Source organism: Zophobas morio, unplaced genomic scaffold (genome assembly GCF_036711695.1).
Source record: "Zophobas morio isolate AGI-343-1 ecotype UQ-CSIRO unplaced genomic scaffold, CSIRO_AGI_Zmor_V1 ptg000044l, whole genome shotgun sequence".
NCBI lineage: Eukaryota > Metazoa > Arthropoda > Insecta > Coleoptera > Tenebrionidae > Zophobas > Zophobas morio.
The window spans coordinates 6445712-6470391 of NW_026972149.1; the positions used below are offsets into that span (position 1 = coordinate 6445712).

Genomic DNA, 24680 nt, shown 5'->3' on the forward strand with positions numbered 1-24680 from the left:
TTTTGTTCAATCTGATCTTTTCAGTTAAAACAATTTAAAGCAAATTAGTGGCGAATGAAGTTGTTAATGAAACTTTTGAGTAGCAACTTCTGCGCTTAATTGAATTTATCAACCCCGTATTTTTTTATTCGGTTAAACAATTCCAGCAGACGCGTTTTCCGTACTGGAAAAAGTGCAAGCTAGCTAGGCGAAAGGTTATTCGAAATCGTCGATCGTGAGGTTCGGATCATTATGTGTCCAAACAGTAAATAAAAAGAATATACGTAATTTTTCAGTGTTCGCCGTTTTCTCTAAAACCGTGGAAGACACGAAGGCGATCAATCGAGGAGTTTTTCCCAGTTTTTAAAATCGTTACGCGCGATTGAATCGACTGACGTCATAGCCAACTAGAGCAGAAATTTAAAAAATCACCAGATATTTACATATATATAATTTCAAACTTTTTTTTTTTAGATGATTGTAACTCAATCAGATATAATTGACATTCTGTTCGTGTTTTCATAAGGAAGTGTTATGGCTCATTATGGTTTTTAAATAAAGATTTGCCGAACCTTTTTTTGATGTGCAGTCTTATTTCACGACGATATGCGTCGAAGTCATAAAATGTCCAGGTATCCGAGTCTTTCAAAGAAATGACCTGCGTCTATTGGGATTGGTTTCTTGGGAATTGAAGCATCTCACAATTCCACCAATGTCGCACTTTCGATTTTAACGTTCTTAAAAAACTACCTACTGACACGTAAAAATAAAACGGTTACGATATAAGAAGGAATATTTTTCTGACATAAAAACACATGGAGGATGATTGTTGACTAACTTTTATGTTTATTATTTATTTATTGGGTCTTCTGATGATGTATCGTAGGCAACGGCTCTTATTTGTCGAATGAAATATTAAACAACGATAGAATGGTGCCTTCTAGTAACTACATAAGTATTGTAATTAAAAAAATGTATATTTAACTGTTAAGTTCTAAAAATTACAAAAAGTAACCCTATACAAACATAATTTGACCTGTTCTGATTCAAAATTATCAAAAACCCTCAAGAAATAATTTATAATAAAACAGCGATTCGTTTTCTCCATAAACATTATATTACTACTGCGGATCTGTGCCGATTTTAGCGTAACAACAGCCGGTGTTTGTTTTGTCAGATGTTTCTGCGGTGTGTTTTCTCGTTTTTAGGACGATTTCAAGGGAGCAGTTCGTTCGGTAGTTCGGAGATTGTCTAATAAATTTCCAGACAGACGACAGCTAGTGGATGGACGGAAACAGGAAAACTACATTTTTGTATTCCACGATGTGTGAAAGTCGGTGAAAGCGCGAATGACACTCGTCAAAATGTGTTATTTCTGTGTTTTCCCGTAGCTGTCCCTCGGGAAACGAAAGGGAAGTCTGGGGCTTGTTAATACTTCTCTCACCTAACGCAGGAAAAATTCGTTTTTTAAAAAACTTTTAGAAGACCCAGGCGCCCGCACCAGAAGCATAAAATAATCAATCCATGTCAGCAATCTGCAGTGTACATACATAAAAGCATGATTTTTATAAAGGTCGGCTCCGCGGATCGGCGGAATTTTATGGAAAAGTGTCAGGTGTAACGCGAACTTGATATTTTTGTCACACTCTGTGCGAAGCAGTTAAAAAATAGGAATAAAAAGAAAACACAATTAAACTGAAAGTCGTAAAAAGTATTAGTTTTTTTTACTGACCGTTTTATTTTGCAAGAGTCCGATGCGACAGTCGATCATAACCGTAGAACCAACCCTCGCTGTAATGTTATGCGGTTCGGACCCTTCTTCGAAAAAAGGTCCCCAGCGAGAATCTGGTAAGTGGTAATGCGGTACGGGGAAACCGCGGCCCAAACTGTGGCGGACAGGTTCGGTGGCGATGGTCGTGGGGCGGGCAGCAGTTGTCGAAGTTGAAGCTGTGGGGGCGGCTGAGTGGGTGTTGAGGGCCACCGTGGTGCTGGGTGCGTTGGTCCAAAGGCGGGCCACGGCTGTCGGCTCGGCCCTCACTGACACCTCGGCTGACGCTAGGTAGGTCATCGTCACGTTCGTCGTCAGCGACTTAGCGCCTTCTGCAATGCGATTAAATTCAATTAAACTTTTTTTTGTTTAGAATTATTCGAGGATTCAAGGGGATGTTACATGAAAGTGTGATGTGGAGTGCAACTGATGTAATTTAACGTTTTGTTCGCAGCGTCTTTCATTTCGTGTTAATACGATAAAAAAGCTTGTTTCTTCCGCAGCGATAGCTACGGCGAGATGAGTAAGGAACGCAGACTACGTTTACCGAACAGATGGAGTTGTAAAACGTCTCACATTTCCCGTGATTATCTTTTAGTGAAAGCTACACTAACTAACTACGTGTAAATATAACGAACATAACGAGCGCAGTAACCTACTAAGAGCAGACAAAGTTCACGACTTTGTTAGGTGTACTGGTCAACGCACCAACTTGTGTTATTAATTAAAATTCCACACAGTACGGAATTATCTTCAACTAGTCTATGTACAAGCTCTGAATAAACTCGGCGGAGAATGTGAAGTTTTGTAGCGTAACTTAAACTTTTATGCTATAAAACGTGCATTCTCGTGTCAGAATATAGCTTTTCTAATATCCACAACCTTTCATGTTGTGCAGGCACAGATTTAATATACAAGGTATAGAATCAGGTGACAAAGTTTGAATAGACTGGAGTGGGACACTAATGAACCGTGATGGTTTAAAAAGGCGATGTAACGAATTGGGGTTATATGATGTTTTTAATTATCTCGGGGTACACGTTTCAACAACAGCTGCAACAGCCTTTAGCGCCATTTCGTTCTTTTGCCTTAGGAGACACGACAGCTTTGGCTTCACCGGCTAATTCACACTTAATCGTGGTTAAAATCGGACAGAAACTAAAAAGTAAAAATAAATAATACTGTGTGTTGAATAAATTTTTGAGAATGTCATGTAAGTGTTTAACTGTGCACGATCGACTACTTCGTCTTGCACATTTCAAATATATGTTAGGTCTGGGCTAACGAAAGCACGAACAGTGAATTTCGTTTCCTGATAGGGTTACATTTTTAATGCACTGTGGAACTGAATACTGTTATTCTAACATTGTTGGACAATTCTAAAGCATTTTGCAAGTTTTAATGGCACATCGAACAGAAAGTTGTCGCATTAATTCCGATATAATAATAATAATAATAATAGAAATAGTTTTCTCGAAAATTCCTAATCGTGCTCAATAGTGCCTCCGTAATACCTGAAAATACGTAGTAATCCCTTCTGAATGCCCGGTAATAATTGGGTGCGCTGATTTTAATGAGAAATGACGGGAATCTAATACGACGACGTAGAGACGTTGACGATAACGCTAGTCAGTTAGTTAGCGTCAATTTATAAAAATCAAATCACACAATAACGCCTTAATGGTGTATGAAAGTCAATCCGATTAGTGGAGTTCGGTCACATGAATGATCATTTTTACTAACCGGACCTTGTCGATTAAAATTCAGCGTAAGTTTGGACGTCTGTTTTCGAGCATTTTTTGCGCAGTTCGTGCCGCTGTACTTTCACCCCCGATTGATTTTCCTTTTTACGCCGACATACTTTTAAAATAAATTTTCCCTTTGCGTTGTTGTTTTGTAGGATTGCAAACAGCTTTATTGAGAATGAATACCGAGTTTGAAGTAGGCGTCGACACTGAACACAACGCAATATTTAATCAAGTTTTATGCTAAAAGATTTTACAATTAAATTTTTTAACAGCTCGCAAAATTCGAATTGGAAAAGTTTCAGGAAAAAATCTGCGATGTTTGTAAAATGAATCTTTTTGGAATATTTGAAAAGTTACAAATCAGCATAAAACTTCCTTTGATATTTAAATTCGACAGATACACTTGAAAGTAAGCGCTCTGATTTCATAGAGGACTGTTTAACTCTGTTCCAACGAAAACACGTGTATTTGTGCGTAAAATATTCGTCTTTTTGAAAGTTTGGCTGAAACGACAATGAAACGCAAACGCGGTTGAGATCGTTTATCACAACTTAAGGGTGTCAATAAAATAAACAAATGTGTCTCAGATTGGTGAAAATATTCTTTCCAGTTGGTTAAATGTGTAACTGTTGGGCTAAATGAAGATTGTGTCGGGGGAACTGTTTTCCGGTCGCATTGAGATAACGTGATACTGTCGTGTGTACTTTTATTAAAAGGGTAGATTTATGTGGCATTTATGTAAACCGAGTTGTCTCAATTTTATTTAAAGTTGTGGCAGAACGGCCAAAGCAGAAATTGATTTTCATAAAAACCATAAAATTAAGCAGCAATAAATGAACCTGCTGTGACCCTACAATACAACGTAGAAGCGCTATATCACTGTCATAAATCTCACTATATAGTTTTATATCACCGTCTCAGTATCATTTGACATTATTACACATTATAACGCCACTTTTAATTCTAATTTAGGTATTTATTTTACATTCGTTATACCCGGAAGGCGACGCTGTCACTCCCATAACCGGATGGATAATTTTACCACAAAACGTATTTATTTTATGATCGCCCGAAGGATTAATTTTATTTGATAATACCGTATTGTGAATTAAACAAAGACACCAATTACTCTGTTTTTACATTCAGATGGTCCGATTGAAAATTCCTAAAGGAAAAGCTCTGAGGTGGAAAGTCAATTAGGTTCACCTTGTCGATGCGGATAGCCTGAATTTTTTGTAACTGATAGGTCATCAAGTTCCGGTAATGAAATACCCTTTGTTTTGGGCATTTCCGGCGAAAACATTAATTGAATTAGGAGTAGGCGGTTCACGATGCTACTTTCAGTGAGGAGTTAAAACACAGTGAATACAAGAGTATGGAATCGACTGTGAATAACACAGTTTGTTGATCATAAAAAGCCGCAAATACTTTATTAAAACAGACTCCGGCGTGGAAATCAATTAGCATGGGTAAATAAAAATTTCTGATTTTCAAACGTTAGTTAAGGTCAATAAACTGTACACTTTGCCAAGTTTATAGATTATGGATACTACAAAAAAAGGCAAGGGTGAAAGGTGGTAGTAACGCTGAAAGGTCACTAGAGAATAAATATGTATAACCAAAACATCTGAAAATACTGACATTATATTTAGTGTTACATTGTACGCATTACATTTCTTAGAAAATTCTTCATTACATTTTTATTGATTACGCACCACATGCATGCCGTATTTGTGGTTTTGTGTAAATAACTTTATAGATTTTTGTGTTATGAGAAGGGGGAGGAAATCACGGTTAAGCGAGGAATGGGTAAATGCGTAAAATGATTAATAAGAGAGAGACGGAGAGAGAGCAGCAGCCAGGCATGACAAAGACAGAGAAGGCTGCAATTACAACTCTTGTCCTATTTTATATTATATTATTGTTGTTAAGAATTTTTTGCTTTGGAGAGTAGCGACGAATAGAATAATTACACAAAGTAAATTGTGTCTCTTTATTTGAGTTACATATAGACCTGGTGTAGTTCACTGTGCATACAATGTCTTTTAATATCGTTAATGTATTTGCAAATCGATAAGTTTTTAATGTCACAGCTGTCTGTGGCAGGACATAAAATTTTACGAGATGTATTACAATGGTTTTCGCATTGGAACCAACGTCAAAAAGTAAAATGAGAATTTTTCACACATGCCTTGTTACAATTAGTCCTGACATGAAAGTGCTTTTAAAATCTATTATTTTGTAATGCAAGATTTTTACCTTTGTCGAACATAAATACAGCATTCCACTTTATTAAGTAAAATCGTCGGGGCTAATTCGTCGATACAAGCCGGATCAGTACTAGGGTATAATTTTACATCAATTCTAACTTTAGAGAAATTTTAAACAAACATTTACTTCGAGGGGAAACTTCCAATTAAAAAGGACGAAATTAAACTCTGGACCAATTCCTTAAAAGCCACCTTTGAACTTTCGCAATTAAAGATTGTAGTATTGTTCTCAGTTATTCGAAAACCTTTGCTAACATCCCGACACATTAAACAGATTAAGCCACGAAGAGAGACTAATAAATATACAAAAGGATTTTGTTAACTACTTGTGTTGTTTTTATTGTTTTGTAGTAGCGCCACGAGAGAACACTTCGATTTACATAGAAAATTAAATATTCACAAGTTTCAACTTTTTGAGGTTTCATGCAGTTTATATTCAGTTGCAGTTCCTGCAGAAAATTAGCTCCGCTTAAAATAATACATAACAATACTTTATTAACTGTTCACGTGTATACTTACTGTATACGTGATAAATACCTCAGAGTATTAATTATTGCAAATGGTGGCCAAGGGACTATTTTGGATTCAGTGGCAGTTCGTTAAGTTCGTAGCGCACAAAGAAAAGTGGAAGCAAATACTTTCTTGCTTTAATTATATAGTGGTACTAAGTTCATGATTAAATCACCACGCAATGCCATAAAATTTCATATATTATTTGAATTTTCTACTCTTTGTAAAAACGGAACTAACACTTATTTCAGTTTCAATATTCGAAAAAGGCTGCAGATAATCGCAGTAAAAAGTTAACGGGGTGAGATATGAACGCCCACAAAATGTTCATAGACAATAACTAGTTTATGGTGTCATGGGACTACACGTCCATGTTTTTATTGCAGTATTCACGTCGTTTTGGTCTTTGTTAAAGCTGATTAACAACGGTCGCAGTAAACAATGTCATAAGTAGCTTATTTTTGCGATGTTTACACAGAACATCCTAAAAGAATCGAAAAAGTAAATAATTATTACCGCCACCAATAAAAAAATGAAATAATAGAGACATCCGTTTTAAAATCTTATTTTTCTGTTTTACAGCGTTCTGACATTCTCCACCGAGAGCTTGCAGATAACCACAAAGCCCCTGTAACGGGGACCTGTTTGTTTTATTAGCAGAAGCGTTGAGGTTTCGTTAAACTTTCACTAACTTTGCGTCCCATGCATAATCTTCTTGTTCCAACAATGTGACAATTGTGGTATCGAGGTTTGCTTTACACTTTCAACTTCTCAAACTATCGCAAATGCATTCGATTTTTCTTAATCGAATCTTCTCGGAACACCAGGCGTAACCACTGTGCAGATGCTTTCACTAGCTGGGGTACTTGTTACTGGTGCAGCCACACGTACACAAGTGTTTCCGCTGTTCGTAGTCTACGCAGGTTTTTCTCAGCCAGATTTGCGTTACCTAGCTCAGGTCAAATGAGGTCAAACTGGCCTAGAATCCCCAACATATAATTACTCTTCATACCTTCATACACACTCCATATACGCCCTGTTTCAGGTGTCTCATATTTGCGAACTCTTTCATTTCCTGATCTGAAAGTCCAGCCTTGTTACCTTTTTTCACCTTCAATTAGAGTTTTTCTTGAACGGGAATCGTACCTTGTGAAACTAGTAGACACGCTTCAGTTGTTTTTTGTAACTCCATTTTGATACCTAAGTCAGTTCTCAATGTTCTTAAATTTCTTAAAAAGGTCCCGTTCTTCATTCTCATTCTCAAAAGGATTCTACTAAAAGAGCTCTTGTTTCCTCTATTCCCTTGGTTGTTCTTACGACCCTTGGCACTATCTAGTCCGGATCCTAGGATACAAGGACTGGAGTCCGTTGTCAACCACTTGAACACATCGGTTTTAACTTAGGATCGACCCTTGTGGCCTTAAAATATCGTGTATCATGTACCTTAGTTCGAGTACCGGTAACCTGGTTCGTATTCTTACGAGATTTGCGGAAATCCGGGGTCCGTATCTTTAAAACCAGTACGTAATTGAATCCCTGTATCCGCTTAACAGTTCAGAGGATCGGTTCTTGACTTGGGTTCGTAACCCAGGGTGCTAGATCGAGATACTCCATGTTTGCCCCAGATCTAGAAACCATTCTCTTCAGGGTTTTAGAGTCTTTGCTGCATACATTGGGTCCTTAATGTTTCATTTTTAAGATATCTCCAAAGGGATTTTACTACAAGACCTTTTGGTTCCTAATCCATTGTGGGCCCGAAATTTTCCCCAGTATCGTCTGCGTATTGCTTTTCTTTTTTTCTTGTGACCCTTGCAACTATCCAAGCCGAACCCTAGGATGGGGGACCCCAGCTTTCCATCCCGGGCTCGAACACATAAGTTTCAACTTGGGATTGACCCTTGTAGCCTTAAGATGACCTCCCTTAGTTTAGTAGATTTACTAAAATCCGAGGTCCGTACGTTCAGAAAACCACTATATGAAGGTGTGTCTAAGGGATTGCACTGTTCCCTAATCTTGTAAGGCTAAATCCCTATATGAGTATGGTCAATTCAGAACCATCCGCTTAGCAGTCCAAAGAATCGATGACCTCGGAACAATTTTTCCAGTGGTTTTGGTTCCTTTGCTACGTATATAGAATTGCTGGACCAAATAAAATATATGGCAATCTTGAAGTCCTAGAGGATATTTACGAAATATACTTCTTTCCTTATGAAAGGGTTAACCTTTTTAGGATGTAAGTACTCAATCTCGAGTTCCACTTTGGTATCTCAATTTTGAGAGTACACAATGCGGCTACATATTGCAAAATTCCAAGGGTATGGATTAAACTTCGAGAGAAAGTGATGAGGGTCCTTGGAAAGATCAAATGAGATCAAACTGATCTAGAACCCCCATCACATACTTATTCTCATGGAATTTACATTAATAGGCATTCCTTGTTTCAGGTAGTTTCTCATATTTGTGAACTAGAATGCTCTCGTTATTATTCTTTAGTATCCGGTGGTTTAACTTTAAGGCATCCCTGGAGGGATTCTATCACAAGAGCTCTTGGTGCCTTTTCCTTCAGGTCTGACCCAATGTGGTCTTGACATTCGCCCCAAGATCTCAGTATTCGTCTGCACAGAATGCATCCCCCAACATATTGCGAGGCCTACAGTCAGGGTCGACCCTTATGAGCGTAAGATGTGGTCCCTTAGTTCTAGTACCGATAACCTGGCTAGTATTCTTACAAGATGTACTGAAATCCAAGGTCCGTACCTTTAAAAACTACTACTTACCGGTGTGCCTAACTGATCACACTGTTCCACCTCTTGCAAGGCTCAATCTCTATATTTGTATGGTAAATTGAGTACCTTCCCCTTAGCAGTTTGATCATCAATTCTTGAAGCATAATCCTGGTATTCAGTGCTAGAGATGAAGCTATTCCATCTTTGTCCTAGACCTGGGACGCTTCTCCCAAGACAAACTCTCAATATTGAAGTCCCACAGGGTATTTAAGAGATGTACTGTGTACCCTATGAAAGGGTCAAACCTTTTTAGGATGCAAGTCTCACTTTGGTTTCTTAGTTTTGACTTTTGAGACCGCACGATGTGGTTATCCGAAAATTCGAAGGGTACAGATCAGATCTGACCTGACCTGACAGTTGGGTGCAGCCCAACGCTACTTAGACGCTACTACGTCGTCTTCCAAAGGCAATTTCTATGGAGGTAAAGTTAACTCAGAACTTTCCCCAAGACCCCATTATTATCATCCCGGACCGGGTGATACTCGTTCTTGAAATGATATTCTTGGTCAGGTCAAATCAGTACCGTGATAAGTTCAGTTCAATGCTAAGTTCGTGAACTGTAAGCTTTCGTCTGCTTAAATCGGGGCCCTGTCTCGACCAACACGAAGATAGGGTTGACTTGATGGAGAGGGGCTACGCGTTTGCATCAACAACCCATTAAGTTAAGTCAGAGCGGTAGTTGTAACCTACTAATCCTGCTAATCCGACGTTTAATGCCCGAGTTACGTCTGACAGGGGTTTGGCGTGGGTTCTTGAACGATGACTGAAACTTTGAAAACTTAAAAACTTTATCTATTTCAACAATTATCACTGGGTTGTTTTGTTGCGTTACGAATATACCGTTTCTCAAACGTTGCGTTACCAGAAGGCTCTTGTATAAGGGTGAAACTTCGTGCTTAACACAAATTTATCATAAAAATGTGGCTGCGTCGACGTTTAAGTTTTGTATTTTTATTATGTAGTCGAGTGTTTAGTGATTTTAAGTTAGTTGGAACGCATGAGTTAAAACGTCAAGGGTGTTCCAAACAACATCGGATGTGATTTAACCTTGTCTATTTTAGGAAATCGCCAATATTTGCATTGGACAAGGCAATTTTCTTTCAATGTCGTTTCTGCTGTAACTCCCGTGACGTGGATTTCTTGTGGTGTTTAACCTACTAATACAGTAGAGTCGGGGACATCGATTTGCATAGAGTCGGGTAGATACCCAATTGATTTGAATTCGAATCTGCGTCCGGCAACGCTTGTTATTGTCGACCCGAATCACCGATGAAATGTTTTATTGAGGGTTTCCCTACTAGTCGGTAGATCCAATTACATAACATTTAGTGCCAATACAATATCTTTCTTCTATTGTCTGTTTACTCTTTTATTTGCATGGCACATCCACAAACTCATAAATTCTTCCAGTCGATAAACGTGACGTGTTTTATGTATCATTAAAAAAATTTGCTTGATATTCTCGGAAAAATTCATATAAAAGCTTCCACACCTCACATTTACTCAACATTACTAAAAGCCCTCCCTTTCCGTGTACCGTGAAAACGTTAAAATTTCATTTCGTTTAAAACTGCAAATGCGTTGAATCCAAAATTTTTGTTAAGAAAAACATTAGAACTGCAACTAGGTTTGGTGGAATAATTATGAAACAGTTAATTGAAAAATTCTTGGGTGTGGAATTCGCTATACTATACTGTCAGAAACGCTTCCGCACAACTATAAGCACCTGCTGAAGACTGACATTGCGATCATCGATTTTTCATTTCAGCGAAACAAGATGTAAAGTAGCTGAGTACAGCGATAAAATGAAATCCTTGTTTGATGTCCTATAGTTACAGAACATCCTAGCTTTGCCGAAGTTTTATATGCATACACTTGAATAGTATTTCCATAATTTCAGTGAAGCAATAAGACTGAATGGAATAAAATATAACTTCCTGCTTGTTTATATTTTTTCGGTTTTGATGTTGTAGTTGAGCTTTTCGTTTCGATTTTCCAAAATATTTATCTTTCCCACTTAAATGTCCCGCGCTACATTGTGCGACACAAAATATAACGTTTGCGCTAAAACGTCAAGTAGGTTAGGTGAAAATTGTAAATTACCACTAATATTATTATTGCTCTCAGTAAGTCACGTAATGGCGGATATAAAGTTTTACAACCTTTAAAATTATATTTGCACCGTAAACATTGTTGACCGTTTCCGGCCCGAACAAGACACTTTCGACACCTAAACGGCTCCTTAAAAATAAAAAAACCGACCCGGAATTATTCACTTACCACATTTTGAGGTGACGTCAACACAATTTTGGTAGGGATGCACGGATAATTTTTGATTAGCAATCTGTCAAACGACGACGAATATTATATCTGCGCTTCTTGGAATTCGTGGACTCGAGGATGAATCGCCGAGGGGCCGGGAGGGGGTGTAATGAACCGAAACCAGTCGGAACGACTCTACGAAACCGGAAGTGTCTCCAGTTGTTAATTAATTAGGTAAACTTTGAGTGATTTTAGAGAAAAGTGTGTTGGTTATTGGTGGATAAAGTGTCAAAGTAAGTTTAAACGCTTGTTTAACATAATTCTTTAGGCTTTAGGTGGATAGTACTAGTAGAGGTTATGTTTTATACGAATTGTGAAACAGACAGAAACGGAGAAGTATGATACTGTTTAGTTTACGCTCGGGACGTAAAAATTATGTTACGTTGACACAGTTACGTCTTAGTGAAATTAAAATATTCGATCAGTCAGTTGGAAAAGCTTTATCGTTGGAGTAAATACAAAATGTATGCTTTATTGTCGTAAATATTTAATATCTGCCTCTATATACAGTAAAATTTAAAAATTTACGGTTCCAGGAACGCAGATCACACCTGGAGCGGTCTTCTTCGGATTCTGTCAGGGACCACTTTGTAACGACTTTTTTTTAAGACCCTACTAAATTTTACTGCCGTTTTGAGCACGACCGATTCCACATGATCAATTCTATGAGACCTGTTAATTATTTATTTTATAACAATACTGAAACGTACTTGCAGATGCATCAAAACAAAGTTTCCAACTTTTCAGTTACAATTTTACTGAATCAGTGATAAAAATAAAATTAATTTATTAAACTGTATGTTCCAATTTATGTGAATCGCTTTGACATAGAATAACCGTTCAAAGTTAAATGCGGATGTAATTTTGATTAAATGAATACAAACGTTAATTTATATTACGTTAATCAGTGTTGTACGTTTGCCATTATTTACTAGTGCCGTGGGGGTGTGTTTATACTAAGAGCCAGATATAGATTAAATTTAGATGGATCGAACGTAGTTTTTGCGTAATACACTTACTATTACGTTAAAGTGATTACGTTTAACGCTTGGTCACTAAATTAGTCTAGGAAATAATGAATAGTTGTGTTGCTTAGCTTTCCTGGGTTATAAATCGTCCGAATTAACTATTTTCACTTAAACTATTACTAAACGTTCTACGTGAATACTTCAAGCCTCACCATAAATTCAGTTATAAGTGGGATTTATGCGCATATAAATAAAATTAGCAGAGATTTACAACTACTTAAGTAAAACTAAAACACTATTTTCCCTCAAGAACGTTATACTTATAGTTTGCCAGTACGTCGGACACCTTGATTTAGCATCTACATAGAACAGCGCATTTGCGTGTCGCATTGTTGTAATTTCTGCGACTACCTATGTGAAAATAAAAGGGGTACAGCGTAGATGAACCATCGGATTAATCGTTGATCGTTTTTCAAGAATATTAAATCGCTGTTAAATGTATTTTAGAAAATTTACTGACGTTTCGGTTAAATTGCCAACATAATGCACTTTTTGTTAAATCGACCTTATTTATTGGGCGATGGCGCTGAAAATTCTTTTGTATCGTACATTTATATTCTTCTAAAGAATTACAAACGCACGCAAATTGATCACATTTATAAAATACCTGTATTATTACAAAACCTGTTGCGAAAACTGGAAATACTGCTTGATTTTTTGTGTATTTATTACGTGTGTACTTAAATCGTAAACGTGAAAGGTTTGTACTTAGTGATTTACGTTTGGAGGTCCGTCTGCTGAGCGTCTGTTTGTTTCCGTTTACATTTCTCGGAACTGTTTAGTACTTAATCGGAAACTAGTTTTGGCTATTATGAGTGGCTATTCGTCGCCTGAGAACTTGTTTGATATACAGACCAGAGCGCAGTCAGGCCAATATCGACTCTAAGCGATTTATCTATAAACCGACTTTCGTTCTTCCTGATCTGATATACATCAACCAGGAAGAACTAACCCGTTTCAACCATCTAGTCGGAATTTAGAACGAATAAGTGAACAAAGTTCGTGAACATGTTAAGGGCAAAATTTACATTTCAAATTGTATTATCACATGGTAAAACGCTCAATAAAATTTGTCACCAACAATGAAATGACGTAATCTCCAAATTTTACGATAGTAGATGTAATTTAAATTTTATATCTTTCGTTTACGGATTATGAATCCGTGTTGAGTTTTTACCTCTGACGTGAAGATTTTTGGAAAAAACACTTTCCAATTTATTATTATAGTTATTGGAAGCATGTTAAATCGTTAGTTAAAATTTATTCGTTCATACCCAGCAGGAATTAATGATCTCAGTTTTTCAATATTTCAATTTTGGGCTTTTTCAATTTTACGGTTGTTTTTAAATATTTCGATTTTTCAATTTTTCAAATTTTGACGTTTCTCAATTTTCGGTTTTCCGATTTCTGAAGTAATCTTTTTTTATTTTCCCGCTTGTCGACTTCTCAAAGTTTCTATTTTTCACTCAATTTTTCAATTTTTCGATTCTTCAAGTTTCTGATTTTTCAAATTTTCGATTTTTTAAGCTTACGATTTTTCGAGTTTGCTGTTTTATTAGTTTTTCGATTTATCAATTTTCGAATTTTTTGATTTCTGAATTTTTTGGATATTTGTTTGGCATTTTTCAATATTTCGATTTTTCGACTTTTCGAATTTTACTTTTTAAATTTTGAGTTTTTCGTTAAACTTTAGGTTTTTCAATTTTTCGATTGTTTTATACTTCGATTTCTCAGTTTTTCAACTTTTCCATGTTTTAATTTTTCGATTTTTAAAATTCTAGGTTTTTTTGATTTCTCAAGTTTCCAATTTTTCTTTTTTAAAATGTTTCGATTTTTCAATTTTTTAATTTCTCGATCCTGTGAGTTTTCGATTTCTCGATGTCTCAGTTTTTGAATTTTTCGATGTTTCGATTTTTCAGTTATCCGATTTTTCAATTTTTCATTTTTTTAAATTCTGGAGTTTCGATTTTTCGATTTGTCGACTTTTTAAGTTTTTCGATTTTTAAATTTTAGATTTGCGAATTTTTATTACTTGATTTTTTGATGTTTGGATTTCTCGATTTTTAATTTTGCGATATTTTAATTGTCCACTTTTTTAAATTTTAGATTTTTCGATTTCTCAATTTTTTGATTTTTCAGTTCTATTTGTCAATTTTTCAAATTTTTACGTTGTTAATTTCCAGTTTTCCGATTTCTCAATTAATCTATTTTTTGATTTTCCCATTTCTCGACTTCGCAAAATTTCGATTTTTCAGTTCTTCAATTTTTCGGTTTTCGATTTTGCTTTTTGGTTTTTCGATTTCTCAATTTTACAGTTTTTTAATTTTTTCCAATATTTCGATTCTTCGACTTTCGATATTTCGACTTCTGGATTTTTTGGGTATTTAATTTTTTGGATTTTCAGTTTTTCGTTTTTTTAAATTTTATGTTTTTCAATTTTTCGACTGTTTTATATTTCGATTTCTCAAATCTTCAACTTTTCGATATTTTAATTTTTCAGTTTTTAAAATTCTAGATTTTCTGATTTCTCGAATTTTTCAATTTTCCGAATTTTTAAGTTTTAGATTTTTCAATTTTTGGCGGTCTCGATTTATCGAAATTTCGATGTTTCCATGCTTTGATTGTTTAGTTTCTCGATTTTACAGTTTTTCCATTTTTAAATTTTCGATTTTTCCATTTTGGCCTATTTCTATTTTTAATTTTTCGAATTTTTTGATGTTTCGATTTTTGGATTTGTCGGTTTTTCGATTTTTTAATGTTGCGATTTTTGAATTTTACGATATTTTAATTCTTCAGTGTTTTAAATTTTAGAAATTTCGATTTTTCGGTTTTTCAGTTATTCAATATTTTTTAATTTTTCAAATTTGGACATTTCTGAATTTTCAGTTTTCTGATTTCTTAATTAATCTATCTTTTGATTTTCTCATTTATCGACTTCCCAAAGTTTCGATCTTTCAGTTCTTCAGTTCTTAAATTTTTCGATTTTTCAGGTTTTGGATTTTTCAAATTTTCGATTTTTTAAGTTTGCGATTTTTCGACTTTGCTTTTTTGATTTTTCGATTTCTCAAATTTTCAATTTTCTAATTTCCCAATTTTTTGATATTTCATTCAATTTTGTGATTTTTCAGTTTTTCGATTCTTGAATTTGTCTTCTATTTTTCAGTTTTTCGGTATTTGAGTTTTGGTATTTTTTGGTATTTCGAGTTTCCGATTTTTCGAGTTCTGGATTTTTGATTTCTCGACTTTTTACTTATTGGTTTTTCAATTTTTCGTTATTTAAACTTTAGATTTTTCAATTTTTCGACTGTATTATACTTCGATTTCCCAATTTTTCAACTTTTCTATATTTAAAACTTTTCAATTTTAAAAATTTTTAGTTTTCTCTGAATTCTCGAATTTTCAGTTCTTCTATATTTCAATTTTTCAATTTTCGGTTTTCCAATTTTTCGATGTTTCGATTTTTCATTTATCCGGTTGTTCAGTTTCTCGATTTATAAATTTTAGATTTTGGAATTTAAATTTTTTTTATTTTTTCATGTTTGGATTCCTTGATTTCACAATTTTTCGATATTTGAATTTTTCACTGTTTTAAATTTAAAATTTTTCGAGTTCTCGACTTTTCAGTTCTTCAATATTTCTATATTTCAGTTTTTCGATTTTTTAATTTTGCCATCTTGGTGTTTCGATTTTTAGATTTCTCGATTTTTTAAGTTTTCGATTTCTCAATTTTTATCACATAATCAGTTTTGGGAACTTTTCAATTTCTGCTTTTTTTAATTTTTCGATTTTAAAAATTTTTGTTTCTTAAATATTTCGATTCTTCGACTTTCGATATTTCAACTTCTGGATTTTTCGACTTTTAATTTTTCGGATTTTCAGTTTTTCGTTTTTTAAACTTTATATTTTGCAATTTTTCGACTGTTTTATATTTCGATTTCTCAAATTTTCAACTTTTCGATATTTTAATTTTTCAGTTTTTAAAATTCTAGATTTTCCGATTTCTCGAGTTTTCAGTTCTTCCATATTCTAATTTTTCAATTTTCCGAATTTTTAACTTTTAGATTTTTCAATTTTTGGGGGTCTCGATTTATCGAAATTTCGATGTTTCCATGTTTTGATTGTTCAATCACTCGATTTTACAGTTTTTCCATTTTTAAATTTTCGATTTTTCCATTTTGGCCTATTTCTGTTTTTCAATTTTTCGAATTTTTTGATGTTTCGATTTTTCGATTTTTTCAATGTTTTAAATTTTAGAAATTTCGATTTTTCGGTTTTCCAGTTCTTCAATATTTTTTAATTTTTCAAATTTGGACATTTCTGAATTTTCAGTTTTCCGATTTCTTAATTAATCTATCTTTTGATTTTCTCATTTATCGACTTCCCAAAGTTTCGATCTTTCAGTTCTTCAGTTCTTAAATTTTTCAGTTTTTCAGGTTTTGGATTTTTCAAATATTCGATTTTTTAAGTTTGCGATTTTTCGACTTCGCTTTTTTGAATTTTCGATTTCTCAAATTTTCAGTTTTCTAATTTCCCAATTTTTTGATATTTCATTCAATTTTGTGATTTTTCAGTTTTTCGATTCTTTAATTTGTCTTCTATTTTTCAGTTTTTCGATATTTGAGTTTTGGTATTTTTTGTTATTTCGAGTTTCCGATTTTTCGAGTTCTGGATTTTTGATTTCTCGACTTTTTACTTATTGGTTTTTCAATTTTTTGTTTTTTAAACTTTAGATTTCCCAATTTTTCAACTTTTCTACCTATTAAACTTTTCAATTTTAAAAATTTTTAGTTTTCTCTGAATTCTCGAATTTTCAGTTCTTCTATATGTATTTCAATTTTTCAATTGTCGAAATTTTTAAATTTTCGGTTTTCCAATTTTTCGATGTTTCGATTTTTTATTTATCCGGTTGTTCAATTTCTCGATTTATAAGTTTTAGATTTTGAAATTTCAATTTTTTTTATTTTTTCATGTTTGGATTTCTTGGTTTCACAATTTTTCGATATTTGAATTTTTCACTGTTTTAAATTTAAAATTTTTCGAGTTCTCGATTTTTCAGTTTTTCAACATTTCTATATTTCAGTTATTCGATTTTTCAATTTTGCCATTTTGGTGTTTCGATTTTTAGATTTCCCGATTTTTTAAGTTTTCGATTTCTCAATTTTTACCACATAATCAGTTTGGGAACTTTTCAATTTCTGCTTTTTTTAATTTTTCGATTTTAAAAATTTTTGTTTCTTAAATATTTCGATTCTTAGACTTTCGATATTTCGACTTATGGATTTTTCGATTTTTAATTTTTTGGATTTTCCGCTTTTCGTTTTTTAAACTTTATATTTTTCAATTTTTCAACTGTTTTATATTTCGATTTCTCAAATTTTCAACTTTTCGATATTTTAATTTTTCAGTTTTTGAAATTCTAGATTTTCCGATTTCTCGAGCTTTCAGTTCTTCTATATTTTAATTTTTCAATTTTCCGAATTTTTAAGTTCTAGATTTTTCAATTTTTGGGGGTCTCGATTTATCGAAATTTAGATGTTTCCATGTTTTGATTGTTCAATCTCTCGATTTTACAGTTTTTCCATTTTTAAATTTTCGATTTTTCCATTTTGGCCTATTTCTGTTTTTCAATTTTTCGAATTTTTTGATGTTTCGATTTTTCGATTTGTCGGTTTTTCGATTTTTTAATGTTGCGATTTTTGAATTTTACGATATTTTAATTTTTCAATGTTTTAAATTTTAGAAATTTCGATTTTTCGGTTTTTCAGTTATTCAATATTTTTAAATTTTTCAAATTTGGACATTTCTGAATTTTCAGTTTTCCAATTTCTTAATTAATCTATCTTTTGATTTTCTCATTTATCGACTTCTCAAAGTTTCGATGTTTCAGTTCTTCAGTGCTTAAATTTTTCAGTTTTTCAGGTTTTGGATTTTTCAAATTTTCGATTTTTTAAGTTTGCGATTTTTCGACTTCGCTTTTTTGATTTTTCGATTTCTCAAATTTTCAATTTTCCAATTTTTCTTTTTTAAAATGTTTCGATTTTTCCATTTTTGGATTTCTCGGCTTTTGATTGTTCACTTTTTGGCCTTTCAATTTTTCGATGTTCCGATGTTTCAGTTATCCGATTTCTCAATTTTTCAATTTTTTAAATTCTGGAGTTTCGATTTGTCGATTTTTTAAGTTTTTCGATTTTTAAATTTTAGATTTGCGAATTTTTATTGCTGGATTTTTTGATGTTTCGATTTCTAGATTTTTAATTTTGCGATATTTTAATTGTCCGCTCTTTTAAATTTTAGATTTTTCGATTTCTCAATTTTTTGATTTTTAAGTTCTATTTGTTAATTTTTCAAATTTTGACATTGCTAAATTTCCAGTTTTCCGATTTCTCAATTAATCTATTTTTTGATTTTCCCATTTCCCGAGTTCGCAAAATTTCGATTTTTCAGTTCTTCAATTTTTCGATTTTTCTATTTTTCGATTTTGCTTTTTGGTTTTTCGATTTCTCAATTTTCCAGTTTTTTAATTTTTTCCAATATTTCGGTTCTTCGACTTTCCATATTTCGACTTCTGGATTTTTCGACTTTTAATTTTTCGGATTTTCAGTTTTTCGTTTTTTAAACTTTATATTTTTCAATTTTTCAACTGTTTTATATTTCGATTTCTCAAATTTTCAACTTTTCGATATTTTAATTTTTCAGTTTTTAAAATTCTAGATTTTCTGATTTCTCGAGTTTTCAGTTCTTCTATATTTTAATTTTTCAATTTTCCGAATTTTTAAGTTTTAGATTTTTCAATTTTTGGGGGTCTCGATTTATCGAAATTTCGATGTTTCCATGTTTTGATTGTTCAGTTTCTCGATTTTACAGTTTTTCAATTTTTAAATTTTCGATTTTTTCATTTTGGCCTGTTTCTGTTTTTCAATTTTTCGAATTTTTTGGTGTTTCGATTTTTCGATTTTTTCAATGCTTTAAATTTTAGAAATTTCGATGTTTCGGTTTTTTCAGTTCTTCAATATTTTTTAATTTTTCAAATTTGGACATTTCTGAATTTTCAGTTTTCCGATTTCTTAATTAATCTATCTTTTGATTTTCTCATTTATCGACTTCCCAAAGTTTCGATCTTTCAGTTCTTCAGTTCTTAAATTTTTCAGTTTTTCAGGTTTTGGTTTTTTAAATTTTCGATTTTTTAAGTTTGCGATTTTTCGACTTCGCTTTTTTGATTTTTCGATTTCTCAAATTTTCAATTTTCTAATTTCCCAATTTTTTAATATTTCATTCAATTTTGTGATTTTTAAGTTATTCGATTCTTGAATTTGTCTTCTATTTTTCAGTTTTTCGGTATTTGAGTTTTGGTATTTTTTGGTATTTCGAGTTTCCGATTTATCGAGTTCTGGATTTTTGATTTCTCGACTTTTTACTTATTGGTTTTTCAATTTTTCGTTATTTAAACTTTAGATTTTTCAATTTTTCGACTGTATTATACTTCGACTTCCCAATTTTTCAACTTTTCTATATTTAAAACTTTTCAATTTTAAAAATTTTTAGTTTTCTCTGAATTCTCGAATTTTCAGTTCTTCTATATTTCAATTTTTCAATTTTCGAAATTTTTAAACTTTCGGTTTTCCAATTTTTCGATTTTCAAATTTTAGATTTTGGAATTTCAATTTTTTTAATTTTTCGATTTCTCAATTTTTACAACATAATCAGTTTTGGGAACTTTTCAATTTCTGCTTTTTTTAATTTTTCGATTTTAAAAATTTTTGTTTCTTAAATAATTCAGTTTTTCAATTTTTGGGTTTTTCGTTCACTGAGGGCTTCTTAAGCATGTCGCGTTATTGTTAAAAGTTTACCCAGTGTTAATATCATACAATGTATGGAAAATAAATAACTACCGAAATTGTGACTAAAAATATGTAAAAATTAATGCAAAATGCTTCGAAAACATAAAAATAACTAGTATTGGTAATTTAGGATGTTTTATTAGTATCAAACACAATTAAAAAATTAATTCTTAGCTACACAAAAAAAACAGCACTATTTCCCGGAGAAATTTTGAACGGTTAGAGTCGATATTGGCATGAGCGCGCTCCGGTCTGTGGATCAAACAAGTTCTCAGGCGACGTTTTGTGCTTTCAAAAAAATTCGTGATGTCATTTCGTCTCACTGTCTATAAACCGACTGTTTCATCCAAATAAATTATTATTGACAATGTTTATCGGAAAATACGGTGTTTGTTTTGCAGAAATAATTTTCGCGATTTGTCGTAGCAAAACAATAGAATTAAAGTAACATTTAGTGCAATTACATTTATGACACTTTCGTTGGAGTTAAACGGTGAACTTTTTACGCTTTTGTGCTTAATAGCAATTTATTCCGGAGTTAGTGACACTAAATGAACTATTGATTCAGCCGAACTGATATAAAGTGTTACTAACGACTTGTGCAGAAAGTGCAAAAAGAGGTCAACTACAGTGCGACGTAAGAGTTTCCAACAAATTTGCACTTAAGTGCTATAACCTTTGTTTGATAGTTATATTAATTAGTGGCAGTTCCGCGGAACGGGCAAGTTGGAAAACGGCTTTGATAAATCTGGATTTAACACCTAAAATCCGTTGTTTTTTATTTCTGTTTTGACGCAAATTCAACAAAGAGGGTCACAGGAACGTAATCGAATCAACAAATGGTACGATCGTATCAGCGGAATATAAACTTAATTTGTTTGTTTAGAATTTTATACAATAAAGAAATTTTTCTCGCGGGCTATAACTTTAAAAGAAAGCTTTTCCCAAGATATGTTTATATTAACCTTTATTTCTTTTGTAAGACAATCCGTTTATTTATTCAAGTTTATATTAAAAACGCAAAACTGATGTTTCGACGTCACGATATGAAGATCTAGCGTCTTTATTTATTCGGTGAGAGTTGACGTGCAGTCGGTTTCGGTTTTTATTTTTAGTAATAGGTGGAGCTTTTTTCGATCGGCATTATGAAAATTCCGTTACATCTTTGGAGAGTAAAGGCGTTATATTACACATTGCCTGAAACTTCTTAAATTAAAAAAGTTGATCCTGCTTCGGTTTATAATCTACATACAATATTAATCTTTTGCATTAACGTGGCTTTGCGCACAATTTTCTCGAGAATCTAGAATTAAGATTAAAATTTATTACCTCGCCACGAACGGTCGTAGACCGGCTTTTTGTAATAGCCGTTCTATTAATATATAGGAAATATAATCGATCAGAATGATGAGCTCTATATAAGATGGAACTAGAATGATTCCTTAATGCTGAAGAAATGCTTTGCTGGATGGGTAGAGTAATACTATTAGAGTATTGGACGTGCAGCTTTAGAGGCTTAGTATCGCAGCTTCACACCTGCGACGAACTTTATTATTCTAACTCTACTACGTCTACTTACGGAACGCAAACGTTAATACTTAAAATATAGTTCGATTTTGTTTATTGTAGAGCGTTATTAACCAAATCTGAATTTGCAAACAACAGCTACAAAATAAGACGATTATAGATTTTCCACGTAAATCCCCATTAGCGCACAAATCTCCATTTCACTAAAATTATATCGCGGTGGAACGAAATTCTATGTTAACGAGCTTTAAAACACCTAAAATTACCCAAAATTTGACGTTACGTTTCTCTCAAAAATGAAATCTTTTATTGTTTTGTGTTATTCTTTGTAAAACTGGAACAAAGAGGGTTTGTTTGTTTGATGTGGTAACTTTTGATGCTTTGTGGGAGTAATCGATAACATGTGCTGATATCGCGCGGAAAAAATTACCGCTTACGCTTTGCGTTTGAAAGAAAATCAGGTTTTTACCATCAGCTGTCAGTTTATTACAACTGAGCTCCCCTAGCCTCTGAGGCATAATCGATACGCAATCAAAACGCTTATTTGAAAATGTACAACCCTGAGATGGCTACTCTGTTTCCCGTTTTTATGTGATGTCCCGTTTAGTTGGAGAATGACTTTAAAATTTGTTGTGAGGATAAAGCGTGTGTTGGTATCAGTACCTACGAAAAAATTATGTCAGAAAATTTATCATCTCAGAAAAAAAAATGTCTTTTTTGTGTTGAGTGGCTGCATAATCACCAAAGTCTGGGTTTTAGGCAAAACAAACTATTTTTATTTTTCGGTCAAGCTGCCTAACAAATATGTTTATTATATTATTATATTATATCTTCCAGGTCCCCATTTAGCACATCGCATTTCTTAGAATCTCGTACATCTCATTTTCCATTTCGTACATCACAACTCGCATTTCACAAATTCGTCTCTCATTTCGCACGTCTCGTTTCTCATTTCGCAGGTCGCATTTCTCATTTCTCACATACCATTTCTAATTCCGCACATCACGTTTCTCATTTCGAACATCTCGTTTCTCGGTTCTCATTTTTCTTATGTGTAATTTTGCATTTCTGCTTTTTTTTTCCAACTTCTCATTTCGAATGTTTCATTTTGTACATCGCATGTCTTATTTCGCACATCTCGTTTATCATTTCGTATATCTCCTTTCTCATTGGCACATCTCATTTCCCTATTCTCGGTTTTCTCATTTTCCAATTCTCATTTTTCTCATTTCTTATTTTTCTCTTTTTCCATTTTTCTCATTTTCATTCATTTCGCACGTTTCCTTTGTCGTTTCGCACGTATTGTTTCTCATTTCACACATCGCAATTCTCATTGCGCCTATCTCGTTTTTTATTTCGCACGTTTTATTTCCGAGTTCACAGTTTTCTCAGTCCTCAAATCTCATTTTTCTTATTTCGCACTTCTCGTTTCCGATTTCGCAGATTTTATTTGTTTCTCATTTCATAAATCTGTTTCCCCAATTCGCATTTTCTCAATTTCTGATTTTTCTAATTTCTAGTTTTTCATTTTTGATTTTTCTTATTTCACCCAGTTTCTCATTTTGAATTTCTCATTTCGCACGTCGCATTTATCATTTCGCACACCTCAATTCTCATTTAGTACATCACATTTATCATTTCGCACATCGCAATTCTCACTTTGCATATCTCGTTTCTCATTGTGCACATCTCATTTCTGATTTTGCACATCTTATTTCCCATGTCGCACATCCCATTTCCCATTTTACACAACTATTCTCTCATTCTGATTTCGCACATCTCGTTTCTCATTTCGTATATCTCGTTTGTAATTTGGCACATCTCATTTCCCTATTGTCGGTTTTCTCATTTTCCAATGCTCATTTTTCTCTTTTCTCATTTGTCTCATTTCTCATTTCGCACGTCTCCTTTGACGTTTCGCCCGTCTCTTTTCTCATTTCGCACATTTCATTTCTCAGTTCACGTTTTTCTGTCCTTAAATCTCATTTTTCCTATTTCGCACATCTCGTTTCTAATTTCGCAGATTTTATTTATTTTTCATTTCATCAATCTATTTCCTCAATTTTTATTTTCTCCTTTCTCATTTTTCTTATTTCTCATATCTCCCAGTTTTATATTTTGAATTTCTCATTTCCCTATTCTCATTTTTCTTATATCTTCCAATTTCTCATTTCGCACATCGCATTTCTCATTATGCACATCGCTTTTATCATTTCTATATCGCATTTATGTTTTCGCACATCTCAATTATCATTTCCTGCATTTATTACGATTTCGCACATTCCATTTCGCATTTCACAGATCTATTCTCTCATTTTGCCCATCTCGTTTTTCATTTCGCACATCTCATTTCCCTATTCTCGGTTTTCTCGTTTCCCAATGCTCATTTTTCTCATTTCTCATTTATCTGTTTTCTCATTTTTCTCATTTCTCAATTCGCACGTTTCCTCTGTCGTTTCGCACGTATCGTTTATCATTTCGCACATTTTATTTCTCAATTCTCATTTTTCCCAGTTCTCGTTTTTCTAATTTCTAGTTTTTCATTTCTGATTTTCCTTATTTTTCTTATTTCTCATAACTCCCAGTTTCTCATTTTGAATTTCCCATTTCGCACATCGCATTTCTCATTACGCACATCGCATTTATCATTTCCATGTCGCGCTTATTATTTCGCACATCTCAGTTGTCATTTCGCGCATATTATTTACCATTTTGCACATCCCATTTCTCATTTCGCACGTTTCCTCTGTCGTTTCGCACGTATCGTTTCTCATTTCGCACCTCGTCTCAGTTCTCATTTTGCACATACCAATTCCCATTTCATATGTCTAGTTTCTCATTTCGAATATCTCGCTTCTCATTTCCCACATCTGTTTAACGATTCTCGGTTTTCTCGTTTCCCAA

The 24680-nt window shown here is 33.3% G+C and overlaps 1 protein-coding gene across 1 annotated transcript in view; it reads right to left on the reverse strand.

The window, feature by feature from the left end:
- The window catches only part of LOC135141916 (uncharacterized), a 265878-nt gene that overhangs the window by 86266 nt on the left and 154932 nt on the right, over window positions 1–24680 (reverse strand). The window contains exon 4 of the mRNA XM_064073505.1: window positions 1712–2079. Coding sequence (XP_063929575.1) covers window positions 1712–2079 — 368 coding nt within the window. The remainder of the gene's footprint in view (window positions 1–1711; window positions 2080–24680) is intronic.